We start from the raw sequence: 21,914 nt of genomic DNA on the forward strand, positions 1-21,914 counted from the left end.
ACCTTTGTGGCTAGTGCGAATAATCTTATTGTCACATAATCAGTTTGCAAATATCTGAGTCCATCCCTACTTTATTTATTTATTTATTTATTTTTTGGTCGGTCGTGGGGCTTGAACTCTGGGCCTGGGCGCTGTCCCTCAGCTCTTCAGCTCAAGGCGAGCGCTCTACCACTTGAGCCACAGCGCCACTTCCGGTTTTCTGGTGGTTTATTGGAGATAAGAGTTTCATGGTCTTTCCTGCCTGGGCTGGCTTTGAACCATGATCTTCAGATCTTAGCCTCCTGAGTAGCTAGGATTACAAGTGTGATCCACCAGTGCCCGGCTATGTTGAACATTTTTTTGAGAAGGTTTTTTTTTTTCACCCACTGCACCATTTTATAATCCTACCAGTCATGCCCGAGGCCTCCAATTTCTCCACATCCTGTCCAGCACTTTTTTATTTTCTATTTTTTAGCTAATACCTGTTTGGGTGGGTAGGAAGTGATCATCTCATTGTGGTTTTCATCATCTCTAATGACTAATAATATTGAACATTTTCCCCATGTATTAGTCATCTCTATGTCTTCTTTGGAACATGTCTATTGGTCTTTGTTTACTTTTGTTCACTACTGAGGATTGAACTCAGGACTTTTCACTTTTCTAGGAGATGCTCTACCACTTGAATCATACTCTGACTCTTTTTATACTATTATTTTTCTGCCAGTCCTGGGGCCTGAACTCAGGGCCTGGGCATTGTCCCTGAGCTGCTTTTGCTCAAGGTTAGCACTCTACCACTTGAGCCACCATGGCACTTTCGGCTTTTTCTGTTAGTGTGGTACTGAGGAATTGAGCCCTGGGCTTCATGCATGCTAGGCAAGCCTTCTACCACTAAGCCACCTTCCCAGCCCCTATATTAGTTTTGAGGTAGGGTCTCCAGTTCTGGCCAGACCAACCTGGGCTATGATCTTCCTGATTGTTCCTCCTGTTTTGATAGGGATGGCAAGTGAGTGCCTTTGGGCCCAGCCATTGTGTTTTCCCCCTAGCTGGGATAATAGGTAGGAGTTACCATAATCAGCCATTGATTGAGAATGAGTGTCAAGATATTTTTTTGTATTCAGACTGGCCTCAAATCATGATCCTTCCATCTCTGCCTCCCACATAACTAGGATTCCAGGCTGTGAGACACTTTTGTCCTGCTTTACCCACTTTGAAACTGGCCTTTTGTTTGCTTGTTTGTCATTGAGTTGTTGAAGTCTCTCATACATTTTAGATATTAAACTGTCCTCAGATATACAAATGGCAAATATTTTCTCTCATTTTGTGGAGTGTTTTTGACACAAAAGTTTTCAATTTCCATTAAGTCCAATTTACTTATTTTTTCTTTCATTTCTTGGACTTTTAGTGTCATACTTAGATTAATATCTTAATGAAATACAATAGAAAAATTGCAGTTCACCCACAGGATAAACATTAGTTCATGAAACCCAATCTCAGTTATATGTATGTATGGTGTGTATATCCTGAATGAATTTCCATGAAAATATATTTCCTTTTATTGGTCACAGTGAACATTTTTGAAATTCACTCAGAGAGCGCAATTCCTTATCATAAACTTGAATAGCTTCCATATCCCTCTACTTAAACATGAAAGCCTGTGATAATGCAGAGCTTGCTCCCTTTTAAGGCAGCCTCCTGGCATTAAGATAAAGATTGCAAACTGGTTACATATACATAAATCCTTTCCAAATGCCTGAAAGAACAGGAAAATATTAAATTGTGTACAACACTACTAAAAAGACAAACCAGAAATCTTGAAGAAGTCTTGAAGAAAAAAGTACATATAAGGTAAGGATCAAGTTTGTGACCCACACAAACCCAAGAGAGGACTGAGGAAGACAGCTAGAAAATTCTGGAATTGATGAGTGTATGAGCATGATGGAATCATGGGGCAGTCTTTCGAGTAGTTAATTGAAGACTATATATGGAGATATTCTCTCTTCCCCACCCCCAGTGCTAGGGTTTGAACTCAAGGCCTTGTGTTCTTGTTTACCTCCTTTGTCTGCTCAAGGCTGGTACTCTATCACTTGAGCCATAGTTCCATTTACTGCATTTTGCTGGTTAATTAGAGATAAAAGTCTCACACTCTTTTCTGCCGTTTTGAACTGTGATCCTCAGCTCTCAGCCTCCTGAGTAGTTAGGATTGACTACAGGTGTGAGCTACCAGTGCCTGGTCTACTATGTTCAATTTCCAAAGGAGAAAGATTCTTCATTTTACAACTCCTAACTTTCCTTTGTTATGAGCCACAGAAAATCTACACAAAGATATACAAGAGTTTTTTCAGTGTCAAATCTAGAGATTCCAGTAAGAAGAAAATAGACAGAGAAGAGGAAAGGAAGCTGCAAGGACTCAGTACTAGCAGGGACTCAGAGAGGGCTGGGCAGTAATGGCGGGAAACTGGAGAGATGTGCAGAGATTGCTTGCTTGCCAAAAGTATAAGATATATTGGAGAGAAGGAACAATTCAGATGTTAGGTAGGAATTAAAAGTGCATTTCCTCTTTGGCTCTTCTCAAGAGATGAACTAAAGCCACAAATTACTTGTCATGAATTTTAGCTGTTGACCTAGATTTCTTTGGATGGATGCCTTGCAATAAATGAATCACATAAGACTCTGACTTACATGAAAATGACTAAGGGTAGATGTAGCAAATAGAAGATTACTGAAAATTAATGATAATTAACATCTGTGGGAAGATTAGAAAGGCTCTCATATGCCTAAAACAAGAATTGGTGGTTAAGAACAAGACTAATTATGATGGAAAAAAAATAAATTTTGAATACCTAGACCTCTAGCTGGAGAAGTTTTTCTGAGTGATTTGCTTGGAACACTATGCCAAGAAGAAACAAAAGAGATTAAAATGTAAAAGAAAAGTGATGAGAACAAGGACCAATCCAGAAATGCTGGCACAGATCTAATGGGAGTTGTGGAGAGTTAAAGATAAACAAGAGAAAATCATTTTTAAATGAGATGAAAATTTCCCAGATATGAACAAAAGAGAATAGGATGAACTTTTGAATTCTCATCAGCATTTCTGTGTGTGTGTGTGTGTGTGTGCCTGTGTGTGTGTGTGTGTGTGTGTGTGTGTGTGTGTGTGTGTGTGTGTGTTGGTCCTGGGGCTTGAACTCAGAGCCTAAGAGCTGTCCCTGAGCTTTTGTGTTCAAGTCTAGAGCTCTACCACTTGGGCCACAGCTCTATTTCTGGCCTGTTGTTGTTAATTGGAGATGTCTCATGGACTTTCCAACCCAGGCTGAACCATAATCTTTAGATCTCAGTCTCCTGAGTAACTAGAATTACAAATGTGAACCACCAGTGTCTAGCTCTCTCATCTGTATTTCTAAATGCTGTAAGCAATGGAATAATAGAGTGTCAATTGTCAAGAGTGGAAACCACATAAAGACCTACTTGGTAACTTGAGATGAATGGGAATGGGAAGAATGGTGGAAAAGGTGACATTGATCGAGATACATGTACTCAAGAACTGACATGTTGAGTTGAAACCTCTTTGTCAAACTAAAGAGAACAAAAAATATATTTAAATGTAAAGAAAAAGACACATTTGGATATGCAAGGATTTAAAGGTTTCCTCCCTAAGCCCCCTTCAAGAGTGTCAACTCTTACGCCTCCAGTATATGATAAAACTCTGCACGCTAAAGGGAAAAAGATACATTAAAGAAACGGTATGCATAACCAGGAAATATTAAGAAATAATTCAAGGATAGCAGCTGCACAAACGGATTTGGAAAGAAATCAAGGCCGTTGCATCAGGGGAAAGAGGATCCCAGGGAAATATTTTTCTGACTACAATCCAGCAAACCGAACGCTGAATTAAAATAGAGCGAAAAACCTTGCTTGCCACTGTGATGGTGATCATGGGTAGTGGTGATCCCTATCAATTTAGAACGAATCCTAGATGCCTGTGGAGCTGCTAATCACAAGGTGTTTGCAAACTGGAGACCCCTGTGATGAAATAGAACATACAAGGAAAAGTGGAATATGATGTTCGATTTGCGGCAAGAGTGGACTAACTTCTTGCTTTCCTATTCTCCCACGAAGTGCCCCCAGAACAATGATGTTTCAAACTGGCTTTGAAGCTATCAGATAGCTACCAATGCCGTGACAACTCGAGAGCCAAGATGATGATGAGAAACAAAAAGACCAAACCAAAAGCCAGTGCTGCTTTTCCCCCTCAAAGCATTTACTGAGTTTAAAGCAGCAGCCAGAACAGCTGAGCAGCTTTGTAGAAAACTCTGACTTCATAGACCGGAACTGTGCTGTGCTTCCAATAGTCTCAAAGGGACAGGGAGGTGCTACGGTTTGAATGACTCCTCCAAGCCTCAGGTTGAATTTCATCACTAAGAGTATTAAGATGTGCTACCCCTTAAGAGCTAATGCTCACAAGGGCTCTTTGCAACATCATTTCACAGTACTGAGTAATTTGGGCCCTCATCCTCTCCCCTCTCCCTTTTCCTCTCCTCTCCTTCCCCTTCCTCTCCTCTCTGCCCCTCCTCTCCTTTCCCTCTCTCTTCCCTTCTCCTCTCCTCTTCTTTTCTCTTCTCTCCACCCTTGCCCTCCTCCTCTTTCCTCATCTCCCCTCCCCTCCCCCTCTCCCCTCCTCTTTTCGGTCACTCTTCCTCCCTCCCCATCCCATGAGATATCCTCCACCACATTACCACATCGTGACAGTAAGAAGGCTAAGATTACAAGCATAAGCCACCGACACCCAGCATAACAAGTATTTTGCAATTTTTTTAAAGTGGATAAAATTTAGACTCAGTAAAGGCGATCTTAAAAACTGTAATAATGGGCTGGGAAGGTGGCTTAGTGGTAGAGTGCTTGCCTAGCATGCATGAAGCCCTGGGTTCAATTCCTTAGTACCATATCAACAGAAAAAGCCAGAAGTGGTGTTGTGTCTCAAGTGGTAGAGTGCTAGCCTTGAGCACGAAAAGCTCAAGGACAAGTGCCCAGGCCCTGAGTTCAAGCACCAAGACTGGCAAAAAAAAAAAAAAAAGAAGTGTAATCATGTTCCAGATTTATGTGCATGGTTTTGTAACCAGTTGAGTCATTCCACCAACCTGAAAAATCTAATAAAGGGGGAAGTGGGAATAATCTTTTTTTTTTTTTTCCAATTTTGACTACAAGAGCAATAAAAATAATTGGCAGTAGTCAGACACCAGTGGCTCACGCCTGTAATCCTAACTATTCAGGAGGCTGAGATGTAAGGATCAGAAAGAAGCAAGAAAACCAGTGAAATTCCAATCTCCAACTAATGACCAAAAAGCTTAAATGGTGCTATGATTCAAAGTGGTAGAGCATCATCAGCCTTAAGCACAAAAGCTCAGGGACAGTGCTTAGTCCCCAAGTCCAAAGCTCAGGACTGGAACCAAAAAAAAAAAAATTGGCAAGATCTCCATCTTCCAATAGTTTTAAATTTGCCCTTTCACAGTGCTTAAGATCCAACTCAAGGCCTTAACTCCAGCAGCAATGCTATCCCACCCCACCTACATTTGCCCTTTAAAGTTGCTTTTCTAAAGCAAAGGGAGAGATGACATTGGCCACAAAGAATTATACTCATTACCTGACTTATGACAAGGTAACCCTTCTGTACAACACCTTAATAATAACAATAAAATTAGGAAATGAACCCCAAGATAGGGACACAACTTTCTTGCTTTTTGTTTTCTTTCTTGCTATTGTTTCTAATGCATTTAAATTGTACTATGTGGGCTGGGAAGGTGGCTCAGTGGTAGAGGGCTTGCCTTGCATGCTTGAGGCCCTGGGTTCGATTCCTCAGCACCACATAAGCAAAAAAGAAAAAAGCCGGAAGTGGTGCTGTGGCTCAAGTGGTAGAGCGCTAGCCTTGAGCTGACGAGCTGAGGGACAGCGCCCAGGCCCAGAGTTCAGGCCCCACGACCAGACCCCCCCAAAAAATTTAAAAAAAATAAAATGTACTATGTGATATTGGTTTCTTTTGTATGTTCTTCCCCCAAAGTATAACCCGTTTTCACTGTATTTGATGTCGGTACTCTTCATCTTTGTATATACATTTCTCTAATTTGGGGAGGGGAAGGGAAATAATACAATATTGAAATAAGGATACAGGCTAACCCACTGTAACAATGAGATGTACAAGACAGTGTTGAAAACGAACTTTCAACTTGGAGGGGGGGAGGGAGGGGGTGGAGGTGGGGAGGAAAGGGATGGTAGGGGAAAAACAAAGGAGGGGGTAACAATGCTCGATAAGAAATGTACTCATTACCTTACTCATGTAACTGTAACCCCTCTGTACAGTATTTCTACAATTTAAAAAAAAAAACATAAAAAATTAGCTGGGTACTGGTGGCTCACACTTGTAATCCTAGCTACTGAGGAGGCTGTGATCTGAAGATCACAGTTCAAAAGTGGCCAGGGTAGGAAAGTCTGTGAGACTATCTCCGATTAACCATTAGAAAACCAGAAGTGTGGAGCTGTGGCTCAACATGGTAGAGCACTTGCTTTAAGCAAGAGTGCAGGGGCAGTGCCCAGGCCTCCAGTTCAAGCTCTATGACTGACAAAAATAATAAAGAAAACTATTATTTAAAAGTAAATACAATAGCCGGGAGCCGGTGGCTCACGCCTGTAATCCTAGCTACTCAGGAGGCTGAGATCTGTGGATCACAATTCCAAGCTAGCCCAGGCAGGAAAGTCCGTGAGACTCTTATCTCCAAGAAACCACTCAGAAAATTGAAAGTGGTGCTGTGGCTTAAGTGGTAGATCACTCGCCTTGGGCTGAAGAGCTCAGGGACAGAACCCAGGCCCAGAGTTCAAGCCCCACCACTGACAAAAATAAATAAGTACAATAAAGCTGGGTGCCAGTGGCTGATACCTGTAAGCTACTCAGGAGCCTGAGATCAAGAATCACAGTTCAAAGCCAGCCTGGGCAGCCTATGAGACTCTTATCTCCAACTAACCACTTAAAAAACAAAACAAAGCCGGGCGCTGGTGGCTCACGCCTGTAATCCTAGCTACTCAGGAGGCTGAGATCTGAGGATCGCGGTTCAAAGCCAGCCCGGGCAAGAGAGACTGTGAGACTCCTATCTCCAATAAACCACCAGAAAACCGGAAGTGGCGCTGTAGCTCAAGTGGTAGAGCGCTAGCCTTGAGCTGAAGAGCTGAGGGACAGCGCCCAGGCCCAGAGTTCAAGCCCCACGGCCGACAAAAAAAAAACAAAAAAAAAAACAAAACAAACCTCAAAAAAAAAACAAAAACAAAAATGAAGTGGTGCCATGGCTCAAGTGGTAGAGTGCTAGCCTGGAGCACAAAGAGGCTCAGGGACAGCACCCAGGCCCTGAGTTCAACCTCTGCAACTGACTTTAAAAAATACAATAAAAGGAAGCAATAAAAATCCATAGGGGGAAGTGACACTGTTCACAAAGAAATGGTACTTACCACCTGACTTATATGAATGTAACTTCTCTGTACATCACCTTTGCAATAATAAAAAACTAAACCAAAAAAACCGTAAGGGGAAATGGACACATTTAAAGAAGACCTTGCCTTTCCTTAGTGTGCTAATAGCAGAGGACAATGCTGATCAGACTATGAGATGGCGTAGGGGAGCTCTTGCTATCTTTCTGTGTCCCAACCTGGGAGGGCTACAGAGGATACTCTATTTATCTGAGAGAAAACTCTCAAGAGCAGTGGAAGGTAGGTCCCATGCCTTAAAGTGAGTTGGCTGCATTAGTCAAGACCTACAGTAGAGGAAAGGAAATTGCAGGCGAACTCATGTCAGCCTCAATTCTCTAATTCAGCACCACTAGAACAGTCACATACTTAAGCGGTTGTTTGTTGTGTCTATTTCCAGCGTGGTTAGAGTGCAGAGAGGACAGAGGCAAGAAAAGCTGTTCTGCAAGAATCTTTTAGAAAGCAAAACAAATAAATGAAAATAATAAAGAGGTGTCTAGTTCACTGTTTTGTCATTTCAACCAACGTGTTCAGGTGTTTGTGTAGTCATTCACAGAGCTAAATGACACCTAGAGTTCTGAAGCAGGGTTTTGGTAGAAGGTTATGCCAGTGGCTTTACAACATTAGCATGTCACAACAGTGGTAAAGCCTTATGTTCACTAATACTGAGAAGATAAATAACATGGGGGTAATAGGAAAAAAAAAAAACATGTAAAGGAAAAGAATTCTAGGTTTTGACCTCAAACTTGATAGACTAAGTATTTATTTCTATTACAGAGGTTTGATTTTAAACCCCAAATTGGTACAGACGCCATACCCACAGGCGACAGTGGTCTCTTTGGTATGAGAAGTGTTGAATGTTTCTTAGTGACAAGGGAAATAAAACTTTTGGCTTGTATTAACTATGTGACTCAAGTCTCCTTGTTTGTGTGTGTTTGTGTGTGCCATTCTCTGTGTGTGTGTGTGTGTGTGTGTGTGTGTGTGAGAGAGAGAGAGAGAGCCATTCTTGTGTGTATATGCTTTGTCTTTAGCCAACACTCCACTAGGGTAACGTAAAACAAAATAGGATTTATTTACAATAGCAAAGATGTCAAAAATAACAAGAACAATATATAACAAAGCCAGGATTTCATGAAAAAGGCAAACAATATATACAAGAAACAAAAGATAAAACAAAATCCATAGAGCAAATTTAATCTTGACCTTATCTAAAATGCAGCAGAATGTGGCAAAATGGTTATGAATTACTTATGTAAAACTGGGCCAACACACACACACACTCACACACACACACACTCACACACACACACACATCCTCTCACACATACACACACACATCCATACACTTTCAGCCCTTCTTTTTTACTTTTGCCAAATCTCTGACTTCATTTACTTTTGAAGAATACAACTTTGAGAGGCCATATAAGATGCAGGAAAGTATAGACTATTTACACATGCTCGAAAGGATATACTTATTGCCTGGCAGGCTCACACTTAACAAGCGTAAACCAAAGGTAGAAACTTTCTGGGTCCTACAACACCCTCACTTGCCCATTTCTAGTAGCTCTGTGGTTATGCTACCACACATTTTGTTACACCAGTAATATTTCAACGTCTTCAAGTGCTCTAAAACATCATTTTCCGAACTTGAGGCATGTCAGAGAATCATTTGGGGAGCATGTTAAAACCGATCACGGGGCCCTATGCCTAGTTTCCCAATCCAGTAGGGACTGGGGGGGGGGGGGGGGGAAGGGGCTGAGAATTTACCACTTTAACAAGGGCTCTCTCCACATGCTGTCAGTCAGTGCTGCCAGGTGCATGCTTAGAAAACCACTGCTCTGAAATATTGCCCCTTTCAGGATTGTGATTGTTCGTGCTTTTCTTTTGATGAACCCTAGAATTTGCTGGGAATCAAGGCAATTGTTAATACTGACATTCCCAGACAAGAGGGCAGCGTGCTACCTGACTGGATGAGATCACAGACAGGTTAGCTGCCTTTTGTCAGGTGTCAGTGTTTTTCCGCATGCTACAGTTTTGTGGGATTTATGGCTCTCGACAGAGACGTTCGCCACATTCTCTTGATCATCTAGCTCAAGTTTTGCTTATTTACTAGTTTCAAAATGACTATCCGGCCAAAACTTGTTCTTTCAGGCGGAGAACTACAGAATCTCATTCTTAAAGTCAAAGGTGGAACAAATCTAACTCCTGAGAACTTTTACCTAACTTCCAATTTTGACTATGACAATGACCAACCTCTAGTATATTAGTGTCTACTGAGCACTCAAAAACAGGGCACAAAGGGGTAAGTAAAGGCGGGGATTCTGCAGCAGAACTGGTGACAGCTTCCATTGAATGTGCTGTAGATTCATACTCGAAATAAACTTAAGTGCTCTCAAAACCCACTTTGCACATGGGTAATTTGTCTCAGGGGAACTAGCAATGCTAACAAAACAAATATTTTATGAAGATAAAAGAAAAAAATTAATTTCAATGACATGCTCATCAAAGGACTCACCAATCACCTCCTATCTTCTCTGAAATATTACTTGCAAATTCATAGGACTGAAATATTATCAGTATCTGCATCCGAGTCGCAAAATTCAAAGTAATCAGTTTGTATTCCACTGCTACATAAAAGGAAATAAGAAATGGGGAGGGGTGAAAATAACCCATCGCTTTTGATGTAATTTATTAGGTTTACAAAAACTGTACATTTTTTTTTTCTTAAGAAAAAAGCATTAACTTAGTACTGGTATCAAATAGACTAAACATTCGTTAACAGGAAAATATTCTGATTTTTATTTTTGCACGTTATTCTCAAGTACACAATTACAATAATGTCACACATCCCTATATGATTTTCTTTTTATGTACTTTTTTTTACAAAGTGTACAGAGGGAGGGACGTACAATATTTAATAAGATATTTCTACAGAACAATAACTTATATTATGTCCTTGTAAAAATCTGTACCTCTTTAAAACATTTAACTGAAACATTTTTAGCTTTGCTAATCAAAATTGTTTTAGCAATTAAAACTAATTGTAACTAATGTCAGTACATAACAGTGACAACAATTCCATTTTCTCTTTATACAGACACACACATTTTATATTCACTTGACCAAACCCTTAAATACCTTTTAAAGGCTTTGATATTGTGCTTTAAAAAGAAAAAAAAAACTGTATATAATTCCAGATTATGTAAAGAGAAATATAAAGTATGTAAAGTATTGTGTTCTTTATCTTTCAGTTTATTTAAAAAAATATAGTTAAATGGCCTAATTGCTGAATGTTTTCCTTATTAAATTGATAGAATGTTTTAAAATTAATAAAATTTCCACTTCCATTTAACTGTTTTACCATATTTCTGGGGCAGATTTTAAAGGTTCTCACAAAAAAACAGACAGAGCTTTCAAGAATAGCAGGGCAATAAATCATACAATTGTTAAATTACTTTTCCAGAAAGTACATTGGGGGCAGCTACAAGGGCACAGGAATTCCCTACGGGATCAGGGAGCCCATGCATGCCTTGGCTCTGACTGGCATTTCTATTAGGATTTATACCAGCCTAAAGCACTTGACTTAGAACTAAACTAGATCAATCTAGTACTTCAGAGGCTTGCCAGATACCAAATGTTTTAGTTATCTATCTCTAAAAATATAACTCTTGATACAAATAGTGATGGCAAAGATGCAGATGAAAAGTTTTTTAAAAAAAGGAAAGAAAAAAAATCCCTAAAGGCATGAAGAGGGTGAAGCACCATTAACAAGGTGGACAAGGCAGTTATCAATTGGGAGAAAAAGAAACATCTAAATTTCCCATGATGTGCCAGATTATGTGTGCCAAAAGCCAATTCCAGGGACTCTTAAAAACGGCTTTTGTTCCCCAAGAGTCATCTTAACATAACTAAATTCTAATTAACCAAGTTCATTTTATAAATGCATAAGACCTATATAGTAAAAATTGCCCCAACTGTCAAAGAAAAACAGAACTATGAAAGACAGAGGCCTCAGACTTGACTTATGCACTTGGAACACCTTTATCTTTCTAATCCAAGCCAACTTGAGTGTTAAGTTTTTAACGTTTGCTAATTGTAACTGTTTGAAGACATGACAGAGAGCAGGTTGAACTTACAAAGTGTAAGTCCTAATTAGTACCCCTTGCTCTGGTCCACGGAGCCATCACTTCCTTCCCCCCACCTCATTTAGTAAGATGGTGTTTCTCTCTCAAGCTTCTCAGAGAGAACTGAAAGGCTCCTATTTAATATTCATTAGCTTTTCAGAAAAATATAAAGGCATGGAGCTGAAACTGTATGAAAACATTCTATCTATAAACATCTTACCTCTATTTTTCGATTATTTCTTAATTACCAAAGATATTTAAAAGAAAATATCTTACTCTTTAAAAATACTAGTGTCCTTATTTTCCTTCTAATTCTTCACCTGAGTAATCTCTCTGAAGAGCAAGACTTACAAAACGCTCTCTCATGCATCCCTGCATCTTTCATGTTATTGTAAATTTAATACTTTTCATTATAGACTTTAAACAACTACTACTGGGGGTTGTGTGTATAAACATGTAAAATAATCAATACACACAGATACATGTTATATATATATATATATATATATGTGTATATATATAATTCAGGGTACATTTACATATAGAAAGTTGCAAAAAAAATCCTATTAGCCACAAGTTGCCTCTAGGAGATTCCAAAATGGCGTCCTCTGTAAGTTTCATTTATAGCACACAACCATTCCAAGAAAAAGCAGCACAGATAGAATAATTGAAACAGGACTGAGTAAAACATTCCAATAAGGTTTTCTAAGAACTTTGCTGTAAATAGCCCAAAGAAAACTATAAGAAGTATATTTTGTCTGCTAAACAAAATGAAAAAAAAAAAAAACAAATAAACAAATAAACACAAACCCAGCCATTGTTCTTAGCCAGGGACACAAAAGCTCAAATGGAAACTTCCATGGCCATATGGTCTGAAAATATTAAGCAAGATAAGCAAATGACCTCCACATTGTGATCATCAGACCTGACCAGAAAATCACCCGTTCCCATTAGATGTCTCTGAAAATTTTATTGTGAGAAATTTATGGGAAAAAAAAGTCAACATGAGTACTTTCAGAGTTTATCAATCTGAAGTTACCTTAAGGGTCTCATTAGAGTACCATCAAGGTAAGCCAGGTTAAGTACTTAAATAAATACAAAACTTCTAAGATAGAAAAATTCAATGCAGAATCAGGCATTGCTTTATTAAAAGCAACTAGAGCTGGTTGCTGCTTTTCCCCATTTATTAAACAAACTGAATAGAACTCAGAACACACTACTGAACAAAATGTAAAAAAAAAAAAAAAAAAAAAAAAAGAAAGAATTCAACTAAGCATAATTCTATTTGTACACAGCATAAATCAATATACAGTATTGTATGTGAACAAGACTGGTTGGCTTTTAAATGAACTTTCTGCTTCAAGGCCAGTTTCTCTGTAAACGACGGTGGGAGTATTGTTAGGGCAGGCCAACTTCTTTATGATGTCGCATTATGTGCTGGTTCTTTTCGGAGGGTCTTCGGAACCCTTTCTTGCAGTACTCACAGCGGTGAGGGTAGTCTTTTGTATGAATGGAGATAACGTGCCGTTTAAAGCCTGAGGCATCTGTAGTGCTATACTCACAGTATTCACACTGATACACTTTCCGACCGCTGTGGGTCTTCATGTGCTTTTTAAGCTCATTCTGTTGCCGAAATCCCTTTCTGCATCTCTTACACCTGAATGGAAGGTCCTTGGTGTGAACCGAAAGAATATGGCGACTTAGCACAAATGGATCTGCAATCTTAAAGTCACAATGTCTACACTGGTGCATTTTTTTACCCTTGTGGGCAGCCACATGCTTCTTGAGTTCTGAAGGCCTGTGAAAGCCTTTATCACACATGTCACACTTATGGGGATAGTCCTTGGTGTGAACTGAAATTATGTGTCGCTTCAAATCGCTCGAGTTTGAGCTTTTGTGGTCGCAATGCAAACACTGGTGTGTTTTGCTTTCTTGGTGGATAAGAGCGTGTTGCTGCACATCTTTGGTATCTGAGAAAGTCAGAAGACAAACGTCACACTTGAATGGCATCTCCTTGCTATGCTTAGTCTTTACATGAGTTTTCAGGTTTGAAGAGTCTGCAGACCTATATTCGCAGTACTGGCATTGGTACGGCTTCTCCCCGGTATGGATTCTCATGTGCTTTTTAAGCTCTGATGGGTGGCGAAAACCTTTGCCACACTCTACACAAATATGAGGAAAGTTCTTGCTGTGGACCGCCAAAAGGTGGCGATTCAGCAACCCTTGTTCAGCTGTTTCATATTCACAGAATTTACACTTGTACATTTTGTTGGCTCCTTTTTCCTTATGCACCATTTTGTGAGTAAACAAAGCCCCAGCGTGAGAGAAATGCTTCCCACAGTCATCGCATTCGGTGGTCTTCTCAGACTTGCTAGTGAGCTTGTGGCTCTCCAGGTGATTGTGCAAACTTATCTTCTTATTGGTAGTGTAATCACAGTCAGTACAGCGGTACTTCTTCTTGGCAAGGTGTTCAGGATGGTTTTTCATGTGCCTTTTCAAGAAACCTCTCGACTTAAACTTCTTCCCACAAATCATGCAAGGGTAGACCGTCAAGGGATGACCATCGGGGCCAATAATTATTGCTAAGAAAGGAAAAGACAGGAGCATGAATGATCAAGCCAAATTCTGCAATCATTTCTTACAATTTTAGTGTGTTCTGGAAACTACTGGTAGTCCCAAGGACTCCAAACTTAGAAAGGTAACATTATTTTCCTACGTAAGGGACAAAATAATCTGGTAATAACGAGAACCTGGTTTGGAAAATTCCTTCAGTAGTACTGCACCAATTGCACCTCTCCAGTTTATCAAAATTAATGAGTAATTATGGATTGTCTATCAACTCAGATTTTAGAAATCTGTAGGAAATTACTTTGTAACAATAACAGCATTGTAATTAAAATTCTTGCTTTGGTTACTCAGAAAAATCCATTATGTTAATTTATAGTAAAGCTTCAATATACTCAAATTTTAATATGCAAATCAGCATAAAAATAGGCAGAATAAGTCATAAGAACTAAAGCACTTATCCTGTTGCTCTGTTAATTATGCCTGTTTTAGGCTGACATAATTGGATTTTTTAAATATACTAAGTTTTTAAAGTTAGTGCTTAGATGAAGGATTCTTTTTCATTTTCACATTAAAAAAAAAAAATCCCCCTAGTTTTGAATTGTTTTCTTCCATTTCTAATGCTTTTCTTTTTATCCAATGAAATCATTCATGAATATCACTGAATTCTGAAAATTGCATTTTCAAATTCCACACACAAAAGCTACATGTGGTCTAACAGCTAAAACGCCATCACGACACCCCTGTGGATTCACATAGAGTTTCTGGAGAGCTCACGGCGCACGCTGCGCCTTGGAACTCGACAACCCTCACCTGTTTGGTACTGCCTGGAATCAGGTCTTCTCCTTTTCTTTGGTTTTTGTTTAGCCAGTCTGCCGAGGCCAGCAGACTCATCTATGTGCAAGAGGGCACTTGCAGTGCCATTCCGGTTTTCAATTCCATCAGAATTATTACCTGACAATGCGTATTAAAAAACACAATTATACAGTATTATAAATGATAAAGAATGAGGAATTCTTTAACTATGACAGTGAAAAGTTAGCCATGATACTCATGAATGACAGAAAATGCCCATCCTGGGTTATAGGGTTTATAAATAAATTTGTTACAGCAAGACCATGGGAAATTCCTAGCTCCCAAAGCTAAAAACACGTTCAAAACTTTTCCCATATTGGCTCCCAAACTGTGAAGTCACCGACCAGATATAGTCAAGATGAAAAATTTCAACTTAAAACCCTGAATACTGCTTGCAGTACTTCCTTCTATGTAATAGACACACAAAGCAAATTCCTGTCAAAGGTAAAGATACAAAGTAGACTTCTATTAGAAGGTTCAGCTGGGGCTCAAGTGGTAGTACTAGCCTTGAGCAAAAAAAAAAAAAAAAGCTCAGAAATAGCACGCAGGTCCTGAGTTCAAGCCCCAGAACAAAAAACGCAGACTTTATAATTTTCCTTTACTCTGGTTTAAATCAACCAATCCTTGCAGTGTACTGATATTAACTCAAACCAGAGCAGCTCCACGACTTACCATAAGCCGCCGCCCATGCGATTGGCATGAAGGTTTTCATTTCGCTGTTGTCTATTTGCTGTTCGTGCACGGCAGCAGCTGCTGCTGCAGCATCCTCCTCACCCACGATCACTTCCATATACACTTCATCAGCAATTTCCGCGACATCTAAGTAGAAATGTATATGAACTTTTCTGACCAGGTATACAGGTATCATAGGAAAAGATGCTTTTATACTTCAATTCAGTTAATAAGAACATGGCAAGAAGGTCCAGATACTTATTATATACCTAGAATATCACTTTCATGTACTAAGCACTCAGTAAGTGTTTACTGAATGAATTAGTCATTTCTCGACCACATTTGTTTGGAAAGTAACTTCTAAACATACATACATAGTCACTTGCATGGCAGCAACTTAAAGTGGATGGCACTTGTTTCCTTCAGAATATGGCAGCAAAACCTCAAAAAGTACGCTAAAGCAATATAGAATTGAGAGGACGGGGGTTTGAGAAAGAGAAGGGAGAATGATAAAAAGGGAGACACTGATCAAGATGCATTGTACTCACAAACTGACATGGTGATTCACATCTTTTTGTACAATTACTTAAAGATAATAACTTAAAACAAAGCCACTATATAGAGAACCCTACAGAAACACAATCTTTTGTCCCACGATAAGGCCACCTACTTACTTATTTCTTCATCTTCTTGCTGCGAGTCATTGACGGCCATATAAACCATCTTTTCCCTGGGAACCCGAACAGTGTTGTTCTGATCAAGTAGTTCAACTGCATGGTCATTCTCAGGCTCACTCTCTACGATGTCTACGGTGCCACCTATCAAAGAAGAAGGCTCGAAGAATTTATCTGAAAATTTCATTTCCACCTCTTCCATTTCACACAGCTTTCTGGGACTGCAATAGAGTTCTTGATTAAAAGTTATCTTCTGAAAAGATTTCAAATGTTCTTAACCTAAGTAACCCAGAGGCAACAAGGTTGTATTTCATCAAGATGAAAAGTTACCTAAGTCGTCTTCTCCTGGGTCAGCTTTAAAAATGTACACCTTGATGACTTCAGGGCAAGTGCCATCCACTTTACAGGGATCTATCTCTGCCTCTGTGTCCATGGCCATTCCAGATGATCCGTCATGTTCTATTTTGCCAGCATCATCCACTAAATAGGCAGGAAATATGTCACAAATAATAGGAAAACTAAGAAAAGATTTTGGTCTTCAAAAGTCCTTTGCACAAGCATAAACTCTAACATGATTCACGTAAAATTGAATGATCTTTACCTAGACAAGGAAAAGGTTCAATAAATACATTTATAGGCTGGAGGAATGGCTCAGCAGTAGAAAGCACAAGGCCCTGAGGTCAAACAGTTACCACCAACCAATTAGCCAATCAATCAATCAATACATTTCCAAAGACTTCTTAAAATGGGATCTGATTTTAAAGCAAAAAATACTACACTCCTCTACAGACTTATAAATAACAAAAGGATATACTTAGCCTACAAGTAAGAAACATTCCGACATTAAGGATATTATTTTAATATCTAAAGCTTTTCAAACCATGTCCTATCAGAAAGATCAAAAATAATCTTCATATAAATATTTTATAAGCATTACTTAATAGTTACTATTCTTAGACACCATTTGATCTGATCTACTTCCACCAAAACAAAACATGATAGCCAGAAAGAAGCACTACAATGATGTGATCAATGGAAATACTAATTCAATCTGTTTAAACTTTCAATTATACTTACGTATGATCTCATATACACACCCCCATACACACAACTTTAATTTATGATAATATTAAGTGTAGGTCCTGGATAGCAAATGCAGCAAAATCTGAACTCAAACATATTGTCATATACCTGGCCTCTTTAATGCTTATATTATGTTAGAAGGAATAGGAAAAGGAAAAGACAAAAAACGTTAAATGTACACATGACTTCTAGTAGTAAAAGCCAGGATATATACTAAACGTTTTATTTTTCAAAGCTTTATAATCAAGTAGCCAAGGGAAAAAAATATGCTGTAACGCTTAAGACTTAGAAAATAAAATAGAAGGAAAATGACATCTTAACAAAAGACTCTGGATTTGAATCAAACTCAAAAAATATAATCCCCATACAATGTAACCTTATAGTACCCAGCACAACAGAAAGTGCGGCAAAAAGAAATGGAAGCTCAGCCAGTCCCTAGGATAATCTGAATAAAAATGGTGGTGTTGAACAAAAAAATAAAAAAACGATTCACCAAGTAAAGCAAAGAAACTTTCCTAAGTAAAGAAACATTACATTTACTAAATGCTCTAGGCCCAGCTGGCCTATGGCAGAGAGGAGCAGGACTGAGGACCAAAAAAGGTTAATTTAGCTTGTCCTCAATACTCCCAACAAGTTTCTTACCTGGTCTGAGACCAGGACTCAAACTCAGTATCTGATGCTTTTGATCACATGAGCTGGTGCTCCACCATGAGCCATGCCTCCAGCCCCACCAAGTATTTCCATCTCCCCTTTTCCCTTCTTGTTTCCTTTCTCAAGTTCCACCGCTAGACATTCTTGTTTTCCTTTTGGTCGAATCTGGATTGTTTATTCAGTTTGGCAACAGTGATTCATAATTGTATCTTAGATTTTAGGCTAGGTATGGCAGATATAAATATGAAAAAGTGAGAGTCCACATTATTTAAACGTAATAATGATATCACTTCCATTTATTGAGTGGCTGAGGTATGACTTAAAACTTACAGCAATCCTGTAAAGGAGGTGTTCAGTTTTCCCGCTATTCTACACAACAAAGCAAGGTTTAGAGGTTAACTTATTTGCACAATGAGTCTCGGTTTGTCAATTTTCTGGCACTTGGGAAATAAGACAGAAATTGGCAGAGGTAACTGTGATTTTTAAAAACTCAAGTAGCATAACTAAAGATGCTTTCCTTTAGTGGAAAGCACAAGGATGTAATCATGACTCAGGCAGGCAGAGTCAGTATTACAATCAAGGCCAGGAGGTGGCAATTTTGACCACTATGTTTTTAATTCAGTCATCTCATATGTAATTTGCAACCATAAAACTGAGACAGAACTCAGACTGCAACATCTTTGAAGTAATACTTCTGCAAAGTCCTGGAATGTCATCTATCAGGTCCCAAAATTGTATATATCTAATAACAATTCTTACAGAGAACATAAGGATGTACCTAACATTTTGAAAGACAATAATATTAAGTTGAACAGCAGTGGCTCATGCCTGTTATCCTACCTACTTTGGAGGCTGAGTGGGAGAACTGAGGTTCAAAGCCATCCCAGGCATACACACAAGACCCCTTTCTCAGCAAACAGATAGGCATACTGGTGCATGCCTGTCATCCCAGCTACAACTGGAAGCTTTACTAAAAAGGTGAGTCATGGCACTGGCAGACATCTGGGCTGATGCTGTCTCAAAAAATAAGCTGTACACAAAAGAGCTGGATGCTTGGCTCTGCAGTAGAGCACCTGAACAGCAAGCACAAGACTCTGTGTTCAAACTCTAGTACCACCAAGAAAAATCAGAAAAAGGTCAACATTAAAAGGCAAGAATGGGGCTGGGAAGGTGGCTCAGTGGTAGAGTGCTTGTCCTGCATGCATGAGGCCCTGGGTTTGATTCCTCAGCGCCACGTAAGCAGAAAGAAGCCAGAAGTGGTGCTGTGGCTCAAGTGGTAGAGCACTAGCCTTCAGCTGAAGAGCTGAGGGACAGCGCCCAGGCATAGCGTTCAGACCCCACAACCGACCAAAAGAAAAAAAAAAAAAGGGCAAAAATAGCTGAGTGCCAGTGGCTCATGACTGTAATCCTAACTACTCAGAAAGCCAAGATCTGAGCACTGCAGTTCAAAGCCAGCCCAGGTAGGAAAGTCTTTCCTATTTGTCATTTACAACCCCTCTACCCTCTACCACTGAGGTACAACCCCACCCATTTTATTAAACAGCTTTTCATTAAACAGCAAATTACATTTACTATACATTCCATTTGGAAAACAAACGTCACTTTAAACACATCTGTTAAATTATTTTACTTTTCCCTATGTAATTTAAAAGTTAAAATGAAGGTCACTTATAGGAAAAAAGCAAAAGCTGTTTATATAACATACATTCTAAGGCGATATAAAGGTGAACTGGAACATCACTCTTTAATAATAAGTTGATATAGAACATGAAAGAGGATTAGTCAGAAACTATCTGTAAATGTCTCACTGAGCACGGACAGCTGCCATGGAAACAAAGAAGAAATCTCACTCCAGCTGAGAGAAAGCGAAGGGTGCTTATTGCAGGAAGGAAGGTAGAGACAAGCTGCGATTGGGGGTAAACTGTGGCACTGGGCATGTTAGGAAATGGAGCCTAATGCTAAGCTAACGTCAGGTCACAGAAGACCTCACGCACCTAGAAGGAACAGTTTGATATCGATGAAATCAGCCTCAATTTTTAGCCAGCTTTGTCAGAACTGACTGTAATAGGTACTGGAAAATCAAATATCCTTTTGTTTACAAAAACAAGGCCCAGCCTGTTATTTTGGCATACACTGGTTTGTCACTACCCTTATTTAACTCTTACTGACTGAAAAACCCAATCATTTTAGAGCTTGTAAAATGTCATGCATTTACCTAAATAAACCCTGGAGTAAAAGACCTGTTTACTTTCACAAATGTGTGGGAAAACACATTTCGAATATACCAACTTACCTGATAGCAAACCTAGTCTTATCACTAGACAAAAGTAGAATTCACCTTCAGATTTTCACCTTGAGAACTTGCTCCACAAACGCAACCTATGAAATTATTCTAGATATGAAACATTACAGAAGTGATTTAAAAAACAAAGAACACTGATGGTCCTGTTAAGCACTCAAAATTCACTGTGACTTTAAAGCTACCATTAAAAATGAATTTCTAAAAACAGACAAAGAACACTTCAATAAAACTGAGTCATCGTACATATGATTTCTATGTAAATGCCTTCTCTTCTAATGTAATAATAAAGAACTAGAGCTTTAGAATAAGGCCTCACCAAAATAGAAGAGCATAATTTCTGGAAATTAAGACTACTTCTAATAATAACTACCATTTGCATGGCATTTTGCAATTTTCTTAGTGTTTCTACGTAACTTCATCTGATTTTCATCTTTTCCAGATAAAGAAAAAAAGGTTCTCAGATGGTATGTGAGGAGTGGAGAGTGAATGTGTCTATCTTTAGAACCTAGACCTTTCGTTTTTGTCTTCTGATTTTTAAATAAAAGTATGTTCACTGTGTCAAATTTAGTATTAAAAATTACCAATAATCCCACCCATTAAAAATTGCAATTAGTAATTTTTTTTCTCATCTAAAAAGAGAAACTGGCAATGACTTCTTCAAGATTGATATAACAATCTTTATATCTCATTTAACATTTTAAAACTCAAACTGAAGGGTTTTTTTAAAAATTATTGTTGCTGTTGCTGTTAGTTGTAGGGTTTGAACTCAGGGCCTGGGCGCTGTCCCTATGCTCTTTTGCTCAAGGCTATTGTTCTACCACTTTCAGTGGTTAACTGAAGAGTCTCCTGAGACTTTTCTGCCCCAGCTGGCTTGGAACCATGATCCTCAGATCTCAGCCTCCTGAGTAGCTAGGATTACAGGCGTGAACCACCAGCACCCAGCTTTGTGTGTGTGTGTGTGTGTGTGTGTGTGTGTGTGTGTGTGCGTGTGTGTGTGTGCGTGCGTGTGTGTGTGTGTGCATGTGTGTGCATGTGTGTGCACTAATATTGGAGCTTGAATTCAGAACCTCCAGCTCTCGCTCAGCTTTTTCGTGCATGACTGGTGCTCTACCACTTGAGACATGCCTCCAGTTCCAGCTTTTTGCTAGTTAATTGGAAACAGTCTCTCACCTTTGTTTATCTGGACTGGCTTCAAATCTTGACCTTCAGATCTTAACCTCCTAAGTAGCTAGATTACAGGTATGAGCCACCATGCCCAGGTACATTTTTAGTTTTCTTTCTATTCCTTTATACTTCAGATTACATTATATACTTCAGATTATATTATATACTTCAGATTACATTAATCTTACTCAGGATGCTGAGACCTGAGGATTACAGTTCAAAGCCAGTTCAGGCAGTAAAGTACACGTCTTACCTCCATTAAACACCAAAATAGCCAGAAGTGGAGCTGTGGCTCAAAGTGGTAGAGGGCTAGCTTTGAGTTAAAGAGCTCAGAGTAGTGCCAAG

General features: G+C 39.1%; 1 protein-coding gene across 5 annotated transcripts in view; it reads right to left on the reverse strand.

Annotated features, from left to right (window-relative positions):
* Positions 1–8,527: 8,527 nt before the first annotated feature.
* Zfx (zinc finger protein X-linked) overlaps positions 8,528–21,914 on the reverse strand; it is a 48,895-nt gene continuing 35,508 nt past the window's right edge. For all 5 annotated transcript variants that reach the window (XM_042670158.1, XM_042670156.1, XM_042670155.1 and 2 more), the window contains 5 exons: positions 16,700–16,849; positions 16,370–16,513; positions 15,696–15,842; positions 14,982–15,122; positions 8,528–14,185 (listed from right to left, as the gene is read on the reverse strand). In XM_042670158.1, coding sequence (XP_042526092.1) covers positions 13,002–14,185; positions 14,982–15,122; positions 15,696–15,842; positions 16,370–16,513; positions 16,700–16,849 — 1,766 coding nt within the window. In that variant the 3' untranslated portion in view covers positions 8,528–13,001. The remainder of the gene's footprint in view (positions 14,186–14,981; positions 15,123–15,695; positions 15,843–16,369; positions 16,514–16,699; positions 16,850–21,914) is intronic.

This window comes from Dipodomys spectabilis, unplaced genomic scaffold, assembly GCF_019054845.1.
Source record: "Dipodomys spectabilis isolate Male_0828 unplaced genomic scaffold, ASM1905484v1 ptg000526l, whole genome shotgun sequence".
NCBI lineage: Eukaryota > Metazoa > Chordata > Mammalia > Rodentia > Heteromyidae > Dipodomys > Dipodomys spectabilis.